The sequence below is a fragment of the Archocentrus centrarchus genome, chromosome 19 (assembly GCF_007364275.1).
Source record: "Archocentrus centrarchus isolate MPI-CPG fArcCen1 chromosome 19, fArcCen1, whole genome shotgun sequence".
Classification (NCBI taxonomy): Eukaryota; Metazoa; Chordata; class Actinopteri; order Cichliformes; family Cichlidae; genus Archocentrus; species Archocentrus centrarchus.
In genome coordinates this window covers 8606250-8626121 of record NC_044364.1, presented here as the reverse complement: position 1 = coordinate 8626121, position 19872 = coordinate 8606250, and the positions used below count along the sequence as shown (strand labels likewise).

The 19872-nt window shown below is 40.9% G+C and overlaps 1 protein-coding gene across 3 annotated transcripts in view; it reads left to right on the top strand.

The window, feature by feature from the left end:
• Positions 1-93: 93 nt before the first annotated feature.
• The window catches only part of LOC115797899 (myosin phosphatase Rho interacting protein), a 50273-nt gene continuing 30494 nt past the window's right edge, over positions 94-19872 (top strand). For all 3 annotated transcript variants that reach the window (XM_030754452.1, XM_030754449.1, XM_030754448.1), the window contains exons 1-3: positions 94-891; positions 3158-3235; positions 5939-6004. In XM_030754452.1, coding sequence (XP_030610312.1) covers positions 772-891; positions 3158-3235; positions 5939-6004 — 264 coding nt within the window. In that variant the 5' untranslated portion in view covers positions 94-771. The remainder of the gene's footprint in view (positions 892-3157; positions 3236-5938; positions 6005-19872) is intronic.

Sequence of the window (19872 nt, the reverse complement as noted above, 5' to 3'; positions counted from 1 at the left end):
TATTTGATTGGTCGAAGACGCTGTCACTCCTAGCTCCCACTCTCTCCTGGGTACCTCCCCGTGTCCGGCCCAAATGAGGATTTGCACGAAAACACCAACCGCAGACTGCGTAGCAGCGCCAGAGGGAACATAGCTACGGCGGACGGGACCTGACGCTATGCAGCCAGCGGCATGACAACCACGTCGATGGCTTTTCCAAAGTTTGATAACGTTACGTTGGCCATGAAGCGAGACGTTAGAAGCGTGAAACTGATTTAGCGGCAATGACTGCTGTATCACTTGTTAGATAGAAAAACCGAAGAGGGGGGGCTACAGTGGACTCCCTCCCCTCGGTAGAGAGAGACGTTCCGCCCGATGGAGGCTGACGGGACCTTTGCAGCGAGCTCGAGGCCCAGAGCGTCACCTGTGAGACGTCGACACCTCGGTGGCGGACGTAATTAACGAGAACACGCGAACATCTGCCTGCACTTTCGACGACTTATTTGACAACTTCTGAGCGAGCCTGTATACACAAACTAAAGTTAGCAGGTCAACAATAGCTGCAGGAGGCGACCCCACGCGCAACATGACCAACATAGATATCACTTAAGGAGAGGTTACGTGCCGCCTCAGGTAAACTTGGGACAGGTGAACTGCGCACTGTTACCTGCTGACTAGATGGGTTTGTTCTAGAAAGTATACATCAGCAACTTGTCTCATTCTTGCTGCGAGAACTTTTTTTTTTTCTCTCTCTCAAAAGAGGATTTTTTTTTTTTAATCTCTCCATCAACCATGTCACTCAAAGACAACCCCTGTCGGAAATTTCAAGCCAACATTTTCAACAAAAGTAAATGCCAGAACTGCTTTAAGCCCAGAGAATCTCATTTGCTGAACGACGAAGACTTAAATCAGGTAAACAAATGATTTTCAAACAACTTTCATTGCATTTCACTCTTAATGGCAGAGGAAATCCTGTTGTTGTCTTTCTGTCTGATGTGCTCACTTCAGACGGGTTGTCATGTGTTAATAGGCCACGAAGTGCAAAGGTTGGGTTAATTGGGCATAATTAGTTTCCAGCCCAAGGGCGCATATTGACCTTAATTCATGCACACACAGGCCTCCACCCAGCTCCATGCCTTGCAGCACAGGAGCATGCTATCAGCTGCTGTTGTAGGGGCTATTATTTCAGGTTATGTTGTCTAGTTTGAGTATTTAACTGTGGTATGAACCATACTGTTGGTCCTCCTTGCCTAAATTAAAGAAACTAAAGTTTACTCTGGCACTAATGATGTGCAATACTGACTCATTATTATTATTATGTCATGTGGAGATAGTCCACTGTTTACATTGTCCCCAGCAGGGAGTCTATGTTGTGGCATGGTATCTCTGTTGACTTGCATTGTGATCATTTCCTCTTGGCAGTCTTGTTTAATGGGAATGTTCAAGGCTCATCAGCATCCAGGTTTGCAGATTTGTACAAATGATACTTTTGTGACTGATGCTTTTTCAATGTCTGGGAGACAAATCGGCCAGCATCCTCCTCCTCCATAACAACCTCTGTTGGGACAGAAACTGTCGTTGGCCTACCTCCATCTCCTTTCATGGCTGCACTAGTGAAACATTATTTGTTGCCAGAGGTTGAAGTCCATATATTAATTCCTTAGACAAAAAGATGCCGCATCTATTTTCAGCCAGAACTGTTATTCTTTTTGCCCCCCCCCCCCCCCCCCAAAAAAAAAAAAGCCACCACCACCACCAGCTTCACTTGCCTTAAAGGCCCTGGCTATTGAAGCAATATTAGAGCCTTTTATGATGACAGGGAATAAGAGGTTGGGGGCTATTGCGAAATGAAGACACACGAACACGCTCAGATGACTCCATTTAACCGCTGAACCATTAGAGGCTAAAAACTGACCTAGATTCATCTCGCTTATTTCTCTGTCTCAGGGGGGGCTTGCCATTCGTAGAGCTGTCAGGTCTTATGAGGAGAAATGAGATGTTTTTCTAAACATCTTTTTTAAACTGTTTTTTCTACAGGCATGAATACAGCAAGTAGCCCAGTACCCCAGTTTCTCATTCTTACAGTCATGTTATCAGTTGCCCTCATCTTGCAGTTTTTTTTTTTTTTAAAAAGTATCTTAATGTTTCTCTTGCAAGTCTGTTCAAACTCTTGACTGCCCAAGGTTATAATTTGGACTTGTGCTTGAAAATTAATGTTATTTCATTTTGTTTACACAGTCACTCAGCTGGGAAATGCGCTGTGCCACATGTAATCAAAGCAAAAGAGGATTTTATGGCGGATTATACTCGGCCGTACATAAGATGAAGTTATGACTGTAATCAAAACCTCAGACAGAAAGACAAGAAGGTGCCACATAGCTGTACATGTTGAAGCTTTTTTTGACTTGGCTTTGTTGGCTACTGCTTCATAGACTGGGGAGTGCAAGTGAATTACATAAGGTGCTTAACTTGTTAAGCTCTTTAGGTATAGGTAAGATGTTAATGTAAACATTAGGTCCAGTTCATTCTCCTGCACACAATATACATGCAGTGCTTATGCAGGGCTTTTTGGCTCTACAAACAAGTGCTGACTACTAGTGTGGCTGCAGTTCAAGTATGTACCAGAACAACTTAAGAAAGACTGCCAGGCCAACTGCGTTTCTCAGTACATGTTTGAATTGCAAATCTGTAGCCACAAAAGCTCTGCACCAATTCTCTCGTCTGCTTCTCATCCACTGTTTTTTTTTTTTTTTTTTTCTTTCCCTTTTTTTTTTTTTTTTTTTTTTTTTTTTTAAACTTCTGCCTCTTGCTTCCCCCACCACCCACCAGTCCACCCACTTAGAGGATCAGAGGAAAAATCATGTGTGTTAGCCTTTCCCTTTTTTTTTTTTTTGCCTTCAGGGCAGCATGGTGCTCTGGAATACAGCCAAGTGGAGAGTGTAGCCTAAAGTCAAGGCAGCTAGTGTCTATTATACACCTTCATGGAGTTTAACACACATTTGTGTGTGTGTGTGTGTGTGTGTGTGTGTGTGTGTGTGTTTTTAAAAATATGTCATAGTATGTGGTCTTAACTAGTAGAATGAACTTCTGTATTCCATAATTGGACAGCTATTCATTATGTTTATATTCCTGTTTAATGATTGCTTCCAACACTGTCATTGTGTTTTCCACTCACCAGGCAAAACCTATATATGCAGGATGGTTGCTCCTGGCACCGGAGGGAACAAATTTTGACAATCCCTTACACAGATCTCGGGTAAGTGGTTTCATAAGTGTTTAGCTTTGCTGGTGGTGAGATTACTTGTGTTTAGAAGAGAGTATTATGTTGTGACTTCACCTCTTCTCGACTTCCTTTGGAGCATTTGGCAGAAATTCATCACAAGAAACTGGCACTCTTTAAAGGGAAGCGCTCCATTTAACCTACTGCGTTTAGCTTCTTCTCATCTGAATTGTTCATTGGTGTAGTGGTTTTGATTTTGTGTTAGTGTTTTGAGTACAGAATGAACAGTCTGTTCAGTCTTCAGCTCATCCGGTTGAAGGACTGATGAACTTATGCCATGGTGAGGCATCTGTCATCTGCTTGTCTGTCCACTGGTCCCAAGAATTGCTACTCCTGCAGTATGGGTCACTGTTCCAGCCCAGTCCTGTAAGAAAATACTCACAAAGAAGCAATCTTTTGTCCATGTTCATGGACACAAATATTTTTTTTTTTTTGGGGGGGGGCATGGCAAGTAATGAATGTCTATAGGAACTATTTTCTGTCAGAAGCATGTGTTTTGTCCAGAAAAAGCAGGGAGGTGTCACCATAGCCAACAAAACACAACACCAGTGCATTTAAAGACTTGGCAGCTATTGTATTTTAACTGAAACCATGATCTTTTCGAACCCAGGAGTTTTTTTTTTTTTTTTTAAATACCACTAAACCCTCTAACTTCCAGATATTTTTTTATTTTTTTGGTTTGGTTGTTTTTTTTTTTTTTTTTGGTTGTTTTTTTTTTTGCCTTTTTTAAAGTGGGAAACAGCATAAGAGTGTATTGATGGAAAGGTGGTCTTGAGGAACACAGAAAGAAGTGTGGAATTTGTGTCCAGGGACACGAATCAACAGATTAAAGGTTGTGCCTATTTCAAGAATTGCCGTTGGCCTTTCTGTGTAGCGCTTGCATGTTCTTGATGTGCCTGCATTGGTTCTCTCCAGGTACTCTGCATTCCTCCCACAGTGCAGATATGCTTGTTAGGTAATTGCCCAAAGGTGTGAATGATTGTCTGTCTAGCTACCAGGGTGTACCCAACTCTCACCCAAAATTTTATTTTATCAGCTCAGAGTGTGAGGTAAGTAGGAAAAAAAAGATAAGTAATTGGCATGGGTATTCCTCCCTTTAATTTCTTTATCCATTCTGGCACTCATTTGATAAACAAGAGCTCTTGTTGTTGTGGCTTCAGTAGCTGCTTCATGGAATAACCAGATTCCTGTGGGTAGCTTGGTCCTCTATCAATGAAGCCTCATTGTTAGGAAATAATGAGCCTAATATTGACTTCATTTAGTGACTCTTACCACCACCATGTAATAGGAGCCGTCGTTTATCAGCTTCCAGATTATACTGTGGTGGTGCATCCCAAAAAAAGGACCGTGGAGAATGTGGGGGAGGAGAAGAAAGGTCTCAGTTCTCACAGCCTCACTGATGGCTTCCATATGAGTTTTGGGAAAAGCACCTCTGGATCTACTGTCAACAGTCTGCCGCTGCTTTGACATCAGCAGTGATACGTTCTGCCTATTCTCCCAGTCAGCTTTTAACTGCGGGGGTATAATTGCTGGCTTGTACGTAGTGCTGACGTGAGCACATTTGTCAGGCTTACGCTGAAACAAATAACAGAAAAAACGCTGATGTCTCAGATGAGTCATGTTTAAGGGCCACTTTAGTTTAACAGGTTGTGGGGGTCTGGCTCTATTTTCTGACATCGAGGTTGGAATTCTGTAATCGTCCTCTGTAGCCCATAGTATGTCACACACTGCGTCTCTTTTTTTTTTTTTTCCTTTCCTTATTAAACAGCACCTGTGAACTGCAGTTTCCTTTTCTTCTCAGCTCCCCTATTGAGATCTTCCAGTGCGCTTTTAGGTTACAGAGCAGCTCTCAATATTTCATGCATCAGGCTCTGTTAGAATAGGAGCCCAGGAAATTTAACACTGAAACAAAGCGGTGCATTAAGATATGACGGGGGTGGAAAAGAACTGATTGAGCCAATGAGGATGAAGATCAGTAGAAACTGTACCATTATAATTTACTCAAAAGCTAACAGGGTTACCAATTCTAACCAAGACATAAACTGCTCCCCACAGCAAACCTAGTATAAAATGGTGCAACACTCACAGTTGCGTACCTTTTGTCGTACTTTTCTATAATTTTATCAGCAGTGTAATCTTGTATCCTCTTATGAATGTCTGTACCCACTTAGTTGTTGTTGTCATAATACCCGCACTTTATATATAAAGGCGTTCTTTCCTGAAATAGTTAAGAAAAACAGTCTGAAAACATAATGATCTAATGCAGCTGATGATGCATGCTGATAAAATGTTGTCCAGCTTGTCGGAGCTTGAAAGCCTTGTGATGTCCCGTAAGGGGAACGTGTACCAGCTTTACTTTCTTACTGCTACATGGCAGCTGTTTCCAAAAACTTGATTGCATTGTTTTTAAGTGTGTGTGTGTGTGTGTGTATTGGATTGGATTGGATTAATTTATAGATCCAACAAAATAATCTCAAGCTTTATAAATGAAATGGCCTTCCACAGGTTGGTGTTTGGTTACCATGGCCAGATTTAGCAAATGTGTAATGATTTATGATATAAATATTTGCACATTTTTTTGTCTTTTGTGTTGTATCTAGCTATCTATCGTTTACTGCTGAGATCTTCTGTGTGACCTTGTCAGTAATCAGAATTTTTTTTTTTTTTCCCTTGTTACAGAAATGGCAAAGGAGGTTCTTTATCCTCTACGAGCATGGCTTACTTCGCTATGCTCTGGATGAAATGGTGAGCTTCTTGCTTATTTTTGTTACCTATTTTGTTCATATTCTGAAGATGAGTTGTAACTTTTACTAGCTGGTGGCACAGCCTAAACAGCCACTGCATAGTTCATACAAACAAAAAAAAGCATACTGTGCAGTATTTCTGTATTATTTTGCACCATGATCTGTTCATTTATAGCTCATTGCTGCTGCTGTGAAACTGAAAATATACAGCATATCAGTAAAAGGGAAGTTTCTGACTCCCTTTGACTCCTGAAAACAAACAACTCCATCAGCAAGTTGACACATTATGAGGAACAGACATTAAAAATGTTTGGCTTCTTACTTTCTCTGCCTCATATCAAAGGATTGCTCTCTTTTCAGTTGAGTTAAACCGAGGCTTTGACTGCTGTTTGATCATTTACAGTATTATAAGATAATAATAATAAAGTGCCATGATTTTTCATAGTTGCTTGCAGGTTTAGCTTAACTGCAGAAAAAAAGCTGGTTGCATACTTTCTGTGTTCAAAATATGTAATATAAAGACTGATGAGGCAGCTACTACACTGTGCTTTGTTCCATACCACCAGGTATTTAGTGAATATGCTAAATACACTGTGCCTCCTAGCACAGTAGTGTCAAAAGGAATGAAAGTACACCACGTGATATTGATCCTAAAAGTCATGTGCCTAGCTGTGTGTGTTTATCTAAGTGGCTAATACACATAGACAAACTTTGTCATTCAAAATTGCACCATACAGTGCGCATTAGAATGAGATTTCATTGCTATAGGCTTGGATTAAATTTGGAGGAACTGCAGCAGTGATGTACAAATAAGACTACCAGAAAGGAATAAAAATAAAGAGAAAAATACTAAATAAATAATCTAATCAAAAATAAAGTATATGTATGTACATATATTACACACAACACACTTACTGTGCAAGTGTCCTGTGGTTACTTCCTGTTCTTAAAGGAAAGACTGGAAAAACCACTCACCGATGGAAAGCTTATTTCCCGAGTGATCTTTTGAGTGATCTTTATTACTGTCAGTAGACTAAAAGCTATGTACCAATTATAAAATTGGTATGTAGACTTTCTGTCTGCTGAGTTCAAGTTTTGTAGGCCACTTGGTTCAGTGCTCTAGTTTTATGGGCTGTTCAGTATGTAGGTATGCTGAATATTGATTGATCCAGCAATGCTCAGTAGCATTTATTTTATTTTTTTGAAGCGTAGGATATGCTTTGAAATGAGGTGAAGGCATAAGTAAATGAAACAACACTTGCTTTATTGACCTTGACCCTTTCACATTGTGGTATTCCAGTGGAAAGCTAGTGTGAGTGTTTATGTAATAAAAGCAACAGGTGCTGGGGTGCACCATGCCCCCCCCCCCCCCCCCCCCCCCCCACACACACACACACACAGTATTAATGCCTTATATACTTTTAGCATTCTCACAATTGAGAATTTGCAGACACGGGACCAGTAACCACGTGACGTTAACATGTCTGCCATTTTGGACGTGAGACAATCATGGTGATGGCGTAAGATGACGTGAAATAAGGCTCCAGTCACACTTAGACAGCGGTCTGCAGCCATCTGGCAGCGACCCTTCATGAGTGAAAAATGAGTATTCCCTGACTGGTTGGAAGTGGTTGCTGGAGGTTGCTGGCAGTCTGAGTATGGCGACAAATGCCACAGTGGCCTTAATCTGTTTTTCACACTGAAGTCATAAAAAAAAAAAAAAAAAAAAAAAAAAAGACTTATGAGAACTGGAGGATGATGATGATGACATGGAAATAAAGATTGATGATGAGGAAAAGACAAGTGAAGTGGCATATGTCCTCCTTCCATTCAGTGTTCTCTCTGGATGTCACTCTTTGTGTTTTCATCTCTTTTCTGAATGGAGGATCAAAAGCTGAGGGGTAATAAGGGTCTAGAGCTTGAAATATCAAGTGCCACTAAATATAGAGCCTCACTTGTCACACCAGGCTAATTAGAATAATTGTTTTCAGTTGAATAAAGAGCTGCACAAACTTGGCTAAATGGCATGCATATCCGGCATTAATATTCGTCTGTTTTCAGTTTGATTAGTATTCAGAATAGATCACTTAAGAGCCATTGTTTTCCACAGAATTAGATTGTACTTATGTTAAGTAGCAAGGGCATTGACATATCCATGTGTGATAAGAGGTGAACCTACAATTAAATGTATTAATGATTTCTATACTTGTGACAACAAATAACAAATCAGTATTCAGCTGCCTCTCCAGTCAGTTCTTCATTCATGTGCATGGACTCAAAGGCGTCCTTCTTGATCCAAATGTTGCCATGGTAGCTGTGGTCCTGTTTTACAGCTTTGGTGAGTTCAGCCTAGCAGCATGTGAACCAGTTTTCTCCACCTGCTGCAGGTTCTGCTTAGAGTGGTTCACAGCAAGTGCAGAAAAAGAGCTGCCTTTGCCATCTGCAGTCAATGATGGTGAAGTTGGAGCCCATCTGACCCTGGGATGAGAGGCTTTCCGGAGAGCAGCTGAATGATATTAAGGACCGTTGCAGCAGCAACCGGGTCAGAACACTAGAAGGGAGACATGACTCAGAAAAGGCCAGGACAAGCTGTTGAGCAGTGGCTGAAATTTCAAAATAAGAGCTAGAGGAATGTCCACGAATGTTAAAGGAATCTTGTATGGGAAATACTGCTGAGCATTACGTTCAGATGACCTGAATTGTTTGAAAGTTTGCCAGCTTTTGCCAGTATAGCGTTCCTCTAGACCACATCAAAGCCCAATTTTGGGAGCACTCGTTATGATTGTAAATGAGGAGGTGCCCCTGTGTTTTGCTCGTAGCCTGGTTTTTATGGCTCTTCTGTCTTGGCTTAACCAAACCCAGATGAGTTGAGGTTCCAACCTGCAGGATGTGGCATGGCTCTGTGGGAAAGGAATGGGCTAGCAAAAACCTGGGAGGGAACACAGTACTTGAAGTCACTGATTTGGGGTTGCCCACCTACGGTGAACACCCAACATGAGACACCACTGCAATGATTTTCTGCTAAGAGCAGCGGTGGCTCTGAAGAGCTGTTATGTGCACAAGACAAGTGGTAAAAAGAGGGGGAAAATATCACTGCAGTAAGAACATGATGGAGAGAAATGTTTTCTGTTACTGATTGAGTGTGAATAGCTGAAAATGTGCCACCATGCTTGGCTGACGTTAGTTCAGCTTTAGTGGAGCTAGTTCAAAGAATATGTGGTGTTTTATTTTGTATTTGCAAATATGGAGATAACACAAAATTATTTTAAAAAAATCCACTTTCAGTTCAGTCCCTGGAATTTGTTGAATGTATAAGCTGGATTGTTCCACGAGCAAACTAACAGTTTTGTTCAGGCAGCATTGCTGAGGCAACATGATTTGTCCCTTTTGTCCAACAGTGTTTTACCATGGTATGTGACGCGTGGGGCAGGTTCTCAGTTTTGTGGAGGGCTCTACTGGTCTCTGAACTGACTGATACAGGACAGAACAGACTAGAAGCAAAACACAAATTTGTGCACTGAAGTTGTCTCTAGGCAAGCCTTTCTACAGTGGCTGTAGACAAAAACATCAGACACGGCATCAAAACAAATGTGCAAGGCTGAATTGGACAAAGTCAGTTTGTGCTGAGGGGTGTGTGAGTGTGAGAGAGAGCGAGAGAGTGCACCTGGGAGAGGGCACTAGACGGCAGAGGACATGTCAGGAACAGGTGTTGCAAGTTCTGAGTAAGCTTAAAGTGTCCTTATTTATGGAGCGCTGATAACTCAACACTGTTGATAGAATGTGGTTTTCATGATAATCTTGAGTTAAAAAAAATTACACAATTGTGTGATGAAGTTGTTCAAGTGTTAACACACCAAATCTATTTGTCACGTCCGAGTCAGGGCAGGTGTGTAGGTGAGGAAAAACTGTCCAGAAAGCCATTTTAATGACATCAGCATGAGTCAGAAAGATCAACACTCACACTCTAATAACCTTCACTGTCCAGTCAAATACTCCACAAAACACCTAGCTCCTAATGAATTTATTTTGACCTCTGTATAACCTTGCACTTACTGAAACATGCTCTTCATGTAATCTAAATTATCTTCTTTGCAATTTATCACTGTGTTGTGGTGTGTGAGTTCACACTCAATCATAAGGCTTGTGCATTACTAATCTTTTATTACTGTTGAGGGTGGATTGTGTATAATATTACTTCATTTTATTTTGAGACCTTTGTGGGAGTAGACAGTGCACGTTGTGTTATCATGCTGTTCACTTAATGTATTTTATCCCAGGCTGAACAAGCGCTGTATACCTGCAAATAAAGTGAGGCTACCTATTGAGTTGCAGTACACAAAAGGCCCATTCAGATGCACTTGGATTGCATTTGCCTTTAGTCTGTATTGACTGCAGTCTGTATCACAGCCATATCCCTTGTTATTCCTACTAGAACATGATGTTCTCGTGATGTTTCAGCTGTTTAAGTCATTCACATTTCATCTTACCGCAATTAATTTCCTGTGTTTACTGGAATTCAAATAGTGGACTTCTGCCCCATAGCTTTGTCCAAGAGCTGAGTTTTTTGACAAACTTCCTTCCATTTCCCACACATTTGTGCATTCTTTTAACTTGAGATACGCAGTCCTGCTGCGTCTCTCCTTAATCTCTCAGACAGGAGCCTATACAGCCCCGGCCTGTATTTGCCCCCAAGCCTTGTAAGACCTTTTCACATGCTGAAACATGTGTAAATTCTCTTCTCTGCACCTGAGAAACATGAAATTGTGGGCTTTTTTTTTTTTTTTTTTTTTTTTTTTTTTTTTTTTTTTTGGGGGGGGGGGGTGAAGATAGCTAGGGGATAGAGGAGTGGGCAGGGCTTTTGAGCTGTGTTTCTCCCCTTCAGGCACTCTTTGTGGGGAATAAATGGAGTTTTACCATCTTACCCCATCAAATTAGGAATACTTAAGAGGTGTTAGTCTTCTACTCACAGTAAACCATGAGAAACTCAGTGAAGAAGGAAGCAATAACTACCTGAAGTATTTGGGAGTTTGTGTTATAGCACAAAGCAAAAATAAATAAATAAAATTGGTCACATCTCTGGTGGATAGACAGCGTAAGCTCTCCATATTGGAGCACTAAATGTGGATTCTGGGTGAGGCACTTGTTAGTTTTATAGAGATACGGTGCGTGAGAGTCTTCTTTAACCCCTGCCCTTCCTTCCCCGTGGTTCCAGTAGGAACTGATCTGCTGGAATGTAAACAGTCATGGATTACAGTTGGGTCACTGTACCCATTGCACAAAGCCACAAAACCATGGGAACATCAATTCATACAGCTTGTAATGATCAGGGTCCACAATACAGTAACTGATGTTCAGCTGAAAAGCAACCCCCGTCCCAAAGCGTTCACCCAGTGTGGTATATTTATAAAGAGTATTCCCTTGTTTTTGTGTCTGTGTACAGAAATAGGGATTTTTTTTTTTTCACCATTGTGTCCTAGTTCAAAATTCCCAGTTTAATTTCCACTGAAGACTTCATCATTGCTGTGACTATAGTTGACTGCTGAAATCCAACCCAGCCTAATTTAGGATTCCTTAGCTTGATTGTGGAATTGGAGTATATGCTGAACACAAACAGCAGGCTCAGCTAGATGAGGTTGCATCAACTTAGGCCTCAGTTAAACTGGTCTAGAGGCAGGTCGGTGACCCCCTGGCAACCATTGGTCACTGAGGAGAAATGTTGTGTTCCCAACCAGTTGGCATGTGGTAGCTGGCTGGCTGTAAAATGGATTGCTAAAGACCCAGACATGCAGGCCTAGAGTCAGTGAGTGATGGTCTAGCAACCTCTGGTCACTAGGGAGGTTTCAGTATTGCTGGGAGGTGGTGAGTGTTTGCAGACTTCCATGCAAACTCCAGCAGACCGCGGCAATCTGCTGGCAGCCAGAGCAGTCACAAGTTCAGTGCAGTACTCTTTGTAACTGAATTCACTAGCCAGGAACCTCCAGCAACGACCAACTGGTCAGGGACTACACTTCTTTCCTCTTACTAGAAGTAGCTAGGGCTTTGCTGAACACTCTCTAGGCCTGTTTGACCGAGGCCTTACTGCAGTCTGACGGGCCTTCAGATGACTTGACAGTGACAATGACTGCAGTGCATGAAGGTTTCTTAAGGTCTTTTAATGAGAGCACGTTTTTAAATAACACCTCTGCTCTCTGGTTCAAAATAATGTTTTGTCATGAAAATGTTGTTCTGTAGAAGCGTCATTGTCACAAGACACCACAGTGATTTGTCATTTGCAGCTTTGTAACCTAAGACGTGACTCTATTCAGTTTTTCTATTGATGTCTTATTGATTAAACAAGCGTAATGCATTTCAGTCTTTGTCTTTGAGGTCCGATGAGTTTCAGTTTGAGCTCATGAAAGTCAGTTGACCCAAGTCAACACATGAACTTGACTACCATGTCTAGTTGTTGTGAATAGTTTAATTTCTTAGCAGAAGTATTTTTCCACTTGCACCAGATGTTTGTGAATTTGTTTGAAATGTCAGACAGAAACAATATGATCAAGCTAATAACACAAGTTTCAATTTAAATTTTTCTTGAATATCTATAATTACCTAGTCTCTGGAGCTTGAAAAAGAGGGTGCCTGGACTTCTTTCTGTTTCTTGAAGATGTTTCACCTCTCATCCGAAAGGCTTCAGAAAACTGAAGAAGTCTTTCGGATGAGAGGTGAAACATCTTCAACAATCAAAAAGAAGTCCAGTCTACGGAAAATAATTGCAGAAGTGTTGTGGAGGCACGCCACAATATATTTTTGTTACCTGAAGACAATATGTCTTATTGTTCATTGTTTTAAAATACTTCTGTTGCTTTTTCGCTGTACAGCTCTGTAACTCTTCTATGAATATCCAGTGAAAATTGTTGTGATCAAGGCATGGGTCACAACAATCTTAAGAGCAGACTGTCAGTAACCAGACTTTGGTTACTTTTGGGAGGCTTCAGTCTATGACCCACACTTCCAAGCTTGTGTCCTTAACTTGAACACCTGACCCCGAGTAGCGCTTGTTTGCTTTTTTTTTTTTTCACCCTGCATTGTGATTGCTCAATGTGATCGGTAAAGATATGAAAAGATGCATGTCCACTCTCCAAGAGAGTGCTGACATGCAAGTTTGCTATTACCAGGAGAGTATGACTCAACTAAACTAAACACAGTAAAGGGTCTTAGGAAATATGGGTTGGGTATTCAGTTAATATATTGCCAATCTTGCTCTATGTTGTGCTTTTGGCCTGAATTCCTGACTGTTTGTTCTTATCTTCGCTTCTTCATTTTTGTCTCTTTAAGTGACCACATTGTTCTAGATAGGGCTAACATAAATATTCTAGTTGTTCTGTTGGGATGTTTCCATTTCTTCATCCAGCAGTATCCTAACTGGGTCGAGACCAAGTCTGTACTCTAAAAATTAAGCTCCTGAGCTTAGCCTTTTGGTGGGACACTATTCTACATTGCGCCACTATCAGTTACTTTTATCGTCTTTGTCCTTAAGACTGAAATTAGGAGCTCCTACTTTAATAAGTATACAAATGAAAAAACTTTGAGCAATATGATTCCAGCTACTTAGACTAAAATGAGTTGTTTTCTTTCTGTTCTCAACTAATATAAAATGTGATTGAATGTTAGATATTTTCATATCTTCTCACTGGCTTCCCTTGTTTGTTGTGAATGTGTGTTTCATAGCCAAATGGCTTAATAAGCTTGAAAATAATGGTACTCAAATTACTGTAGAGACAACAGATGTATCTACAATTATGCCAAAATATACTTCACTTTCCTCATTATTTTTGCAAATTCTGAAATGAATGTAGACCACAGAATTTTTTTTTTTTTGCCACTGTCTCCATCTTGGCGCTGGTAGTGTTATATACGATGTGATGCACTAAGATTAAATACCTTTGTCTTAGTGTAAATCATAATAAAGGTTTTGCTTGGTGTTTGACTTGTCATGGACTCCTGAGATTTTGTGCATCATCAGCAAAGACAACATGTTGGAATACTGATTTGGGATGTCACTTACCATGGCAGTGATCTGAGCTTCGAGGCATTCATGGCATGATGCCGTAATGATTATATTGGTGTTCAGTGTTACGTGTATGTGTTACTGTTGACAGGATCATTAAGGTTGTGCCAGGTCTTCATCTTCTATTTCTGTAGGACTTCAGCTGACTGTGGCCTTTCACTTTTTTCATATTTTATATTTTTCTTGGTGAGTATAAATTGAGTTTAGTTGAATTCTGGTTGAAAGTGGTCCTCTGTTGTGCCATGGTCAAAAGTCCCAAAAAGTTTTTGGCATATCCTTTTACCATCCTTCTCTTTGGGCCTTCCCTCAGTTTCTTGTGCTTTTTAATGATTTCCAGCCATTCATTAACCAGCAAAAGGCTTGCTCCAGGAGGATTTGGCTAAACCAAGTGTACATTCTTTACTTGCAAGAGCTTCACTTCTACATTACTCAGCCCCATTCACTTTCCTGTCCTTTTACCTCTCACTTATCCTGCCACTCTCTTGTATCTCTCTCTTCCATTCCAGCTCTGTCTGGCCAATAAATCATTTGTGCTGGGGAGAGCAACCACCAGTATTGTGTAACCGCTTTTTCCCCAAAACCCTTCCCTGCTCTGTAAAGCCAAACAGGGCCTGGCAGACTGCTCGCTCAGTTTGTTCTAAACACCAGACCAGGACACTGACAAAAGATTTCATTTAAAGTATCAGGGTGAGAGGTTAGCCAGCACCAATAAAACAGTGGGAAGGTGTCTGCATGTTCAGTGGTGGGGGTGTATGGACACTGGCAGGCATCTCTTTTTTTTTTTTTTTTTTTTTTTTTTTTTTTGAAAGTGAAAGTACAGTTAAAAACAATATATTTACATCACTTGTTTTTTTGATTTGATACATCTCGATGTATATTTTAAATGAAACGTTCTCTAACTCTGTAATTATTAGTAGGTGAGGACGGAGGGCAGAGTTGACTGAGATGCTGTGATGTAACCAGTTAGACCTGAGATTTGAAGTATAACAAGCTGCTGCCTTGGGATAGCCTGTACTGGCACCAGCTGCAGTTGAATGTCTTTCAGAGATGCAACAGGTGCAGCTACATTAGGTGACCTTTGACCTTTTGCCTCAACATAGTGACCTGTCAATCCTGCCACCTGTTAATGTCAGGCTTTTCCAGCCAAGATATCTTCAAAAAAGTGCAGCCTCAGAGCTGCATGTGGTTACCGCTCAGTTATACAATAAGAATAGGATACATATGTGATGGTGCACATTTCAGCTTTAAGTATATTTGATATACAGGTGAAAATATCTCCCAGTAGAAGTTTTTACTAATATGGGCCTCATTTAATGAGTAGGCTATGCTTGTAAAACCTGCATTACCTGCAGTTTTAAGTATTTTGGCTCCTTGCTAATTGTTGTTGGGTGAGCAACTTTCACTTTAATAACCTACTCCAGCTTCCTCAGGACTTGGCCCAAAATTCCCTTTTCCAGCAGCCATGTTCTGGCTTGCTTCCAGCCACTGCGCCCTCAGCTTGGCCCTCTCTCTGCCTCAGCTTTAAAACAACAATCATACACCTACTTTGTAACTTAAACTATTAAAAAGGATTAATGTATGTAACTTACCAGTATGTAACTTACCCGGGGGGGGGGGTTACCAGTGTAACACCTGATTATTTCTGTACACTAGCTTGTCATCTCCTGAGGCTGGGTGTGTGTCTTTTCCTAGTCTGGGAAACTAGGAATCTTCTGGGTGTAAGGTGAATGTGTTAAGCGCTACACTATAGAGTTACCACTACAGAAGCATGAGTATTGAAGTGGTACAAATCTGGAAAGTTTTAATGGCAGCTAGACCTAGAACCCATAAAGAAATTTGGAAATTAAGTTACCCTCTTCACTTCTTTGCTAAAGATCCCTGTTGTCGGCACTGTTTTGAATAAACTGCTCTTCATGCCTGTGGAAACAAGGCTAATGCCAAAGTTGATGTGTTGGCTGAATTAACTGAAGGAATATTTTCCTATATCTCCATTTTCCTTTTTCCCTTCAGCTTGGTGGGTGAATTTGCATTGACTGGATGAGGCTTTGGTAGATTTGCAGTCATTATCAGAATTATTTGGAGTCTCCCTGCACGTTTTATGTAATTTCTTCAGAGTCGACTGAGGTGCAGAAACCAGCTTTTTAACTGTGTTGCTGGAGTGAATGGCATTTATGTGCCTTTTCTGTGGTTATAGAAGTTTTCATTTGGACTCTGAAACTTTATCAGAGACCAAGCATAGAATGAATACATTTTCACCTTGGCCTACTTTCCAAAGTGCTGTGTCAGAGCACTGTATGGGGTGCAGCAGCATTTCAGACAGTTGTGTTTTGAGGCACCTTGTAATCTTATAACCAGTGCTGTGTTTTTCCAGTGGAGCCAAAAGCTGACCACAGAACTGTGGCTTTAGGGTTTACTGTGCTAGAAGTTAGTGATTAAGATCATTAACATTTAAGACTAACAATGGATAATAGTGGTGTTGCAAAACAGTCTAATGTGCAACACTTATTTGGGTGAGTAGCTGCTGGAATGAATTTAGGCTGGTGGACTACTAGAAGTAAATGGATGTGTTAGGATCTAACTGTGACACTGATGTGACACATTTGCGCATTCAGTGCCAAGCTACCTAAGATTTTACATAAGATCACTTTCCTGGCTCCACGATTCAATTCTCTGACAGGGCCACGTGATACAATTAAAAAGCTCATTTACAGTCTTTGTAGTGTTTTGTCAATCTGTTCCTCAGCCAATTAGAATTGTATTTTATTTGTTTTGTTTTTTTTCTCTCTTTGTCTGTCAGTGAGTATGCAAAAGGTGCAAAGTCAGATTTAATAAAATTTGGTGGAGATTTTGTTGTAAATATGAATCATTTTCATTAAAGATGTGACATAAGACACTGGCCTTGGCAGAGGATGTGCTCCCTGGCTGCCTTTATAGTTTAGAGCTTGGTTTCATAGAAAACCAAGAATTACAGTCACTTTGCACATGTGATAATTATTTGGCACTCACTGTACAGTCTCAAGGGAAGGGTATAAACTGAACAGATAAGCAGAATGAACAGACATAACAGGCTTCATTCATCAGTCGAGGGACGGAGTGAAGACAACAAGAAGCAGATGAAAGATTATTAAAGAATGACTTTTAACACTGAGAAGATTCAGAGAAGAAATGGGCAACTTTTGCAAATATTAGTGGGAGAAAAGAAAGAAAAGGTTCCTGTCTGGGAAACTACACATCCATCCACTCACCCACCCACCCTAACAATAACAACTCTTTAGAATGAGTCGGAACAGCCAAAGCAACATGACACAACTCGACTGTGGCACCTGTTTCTGCTGCCAGCCCATCAACTCTGTCACCACCTAGACATAGGCTGTCAGATTTCTCACACTCTGTCTGCCTTTTGCTGAATTTTATTATGTAGTCATTATTACAGGTGTCACAGTAACAGATTTATATTGCTGAATGACACTGTTATCGTAAATGACTTAGTTGATTTTTGTCCCTTTTTTTTGTGTGTGTGTGTGTGTCCATTTGTGAGTATGTCTGTTTTTATTCTGTAGCTTGCTTGCCACCATAGCAGGCAGCTGAAGATCAGGTTCACATAGCTTTAGTTCAGCTGCACCTGATTGACCAAGTGCAGCCATAGCCTGCATTTGAAGAGAATCCTGCTGTATTAGGAGAGAGAAAATAGTCTTCATCATCACTTACTCACCCTCCTCTTCCTCCTCCTCTGCATTTGCCGGCTGCTGGCCTCCTAACACAGCATTAAACCACCCACATCCTCTCACCACACTCCATAAGAAGAGAAGCGCTGCTGCCACCCACAACCCTCTCTGAAATTCCTTCTACAAATACATGTGAAATGTGTGCGGTGTATTTTTTTTTTTTTTCTTCTTGTTCATTTTTCACACAATATTGTGTGTTTAGTGCTGTGTTCTTCCAGCCTCCACTGTAGCTCTGTTGCTGTGTTACCATCTGAAAGTCCAGAAATGCATACCAGTGGGATGAGGTGTAACTGAGAATGCCTGACAGGACTGCACTTGGCCCTGCAGCGGAGATGTCAGCTTTATAACACATGGTTTATTTTGATTTTTTTATCCATCTATATGTTTAGCTGAAGTACTGACATAGGTGGGAGGGCAGTACAGTGGAGGCTGTTACTGTATGGGCTGAAAGCAAATGATACGAAGGTAAAATTACATGACCGAGGGGCTCCTGGATTGTAGTCTTGCCTGTGACAAATCTGTCAACTCTCTCGTAGCCTGATTACAATGTATACCTGTTTTTGTATGATTGTTATGTACTTAGGAAGGAGGTAGTTTGATGGACCACTGCAGCACCACTAAAGGTGACTCCGATCCATATGGTACCTGAGGTTATTTCCCTGCAGCTGGTGGTTTGCTTTCTTTCTGGTATCAAAAATGTGTGTTTGCCTCTGTTGTTCTCAGTTGCTAAGGAAAAATTTAACGCATAATTGCTGTTATTGGTAATGAGCAGAGGATGGACCCTGAAAGAGACCTGATTCCAGGCTATGTACGTGACTCAGGATGAAGCAGTGCCAGTTCATCAGCTTTTCTTTTGGCTCCAGTGTCTGAAATGATCAAACTTGAATAACTTTGGATGCAGAGCAAAGAATCCTGCTGGTACATGTCTGAAGAAGAGCAATGTAACTCAACAAGTGAAGTCATAATGTTTGAATTTGTCACCACACAGGATGGCAGACAGAGTGGCACCTAGTACCCAATAACAGATGTTTCTAATTAACATACAGGTGTTCGTAGCTAACCTTGGCAGCATATTTAGTTGTAATTATGCTGATTGTGAGAACTCGAGTGAATGTATTGGAAAGTATATTGCAACTTGTGACTCACACAGTATAATGCAATTTCATTTACTCACGCTCTTAAGTGAGTCATTTTAAATGACCTCTTGCTTTCCATGAACAGAAATGAGTCTGTCAAACCCAAAAAAAGTTGATGGTAAAGAGAGAGAATTTACTTCACAACAAAAAAACAAAGTGGACCATCAGCGAGCTGCCAAAAGAAGCAAATATTTCTCCCTCTGTGTCACGAGGGAGAATGGGATGTTTTGCTAAGCTGCAGAATTGCGGTGAGTGAAGGAAACTGAGGCACAAAGATATGTATGGAACTCAGTGATTACCATTATATAAACAGATGTGGTTTCCAATGAACATCATCATAATGCCACAGAGCATCTGGACAGAATAGTGCATCCTGGCTGTGATACTGTCAGTAGTCTTAATCATTAGCACCCCATGTTCTCTGAGTGTGTAACTTGAAATAGTTGCTGTTGTCTTTAATTGTTTTCATCCAAACTCATACTTGCTGTTTTGACTGGGATAAGTGCATTCACACTGAGTATGACTGCATGCAGTGAGCTACAGTTACCTGCGTGGTGTGCTCACGAAGTTGGACATGTCTCACACTGTGGTTCTCACATTATCTACTGGGCACAAAGGGAGGACCACCAACCAATGTTCAGCCATTAGGAAGAGGATATGTCATTGACACTGATGGCAGCGCTAGCTAGCTAACCACTGGTTATTTTTAAGTATTGACATAATGTGTTGCAGCATTCTTTTAGTGTTCATGCATATTAGCGTAGAAGAAATTAGTGTTATATTTGATCAGAGGCTTGGCAAGCTGAAAATGGTCACACAGTCAAATGCTGCAATCATCATCAATTCCAGTTTGAGACACTCTTTGACATCAAGGACAGCTATAAGTACCCTGGAATGCCACAGGCAAATGGGAACCATGAAGATGCATCTGCAAAATACCTGCAGAAAGTAAGGCAAG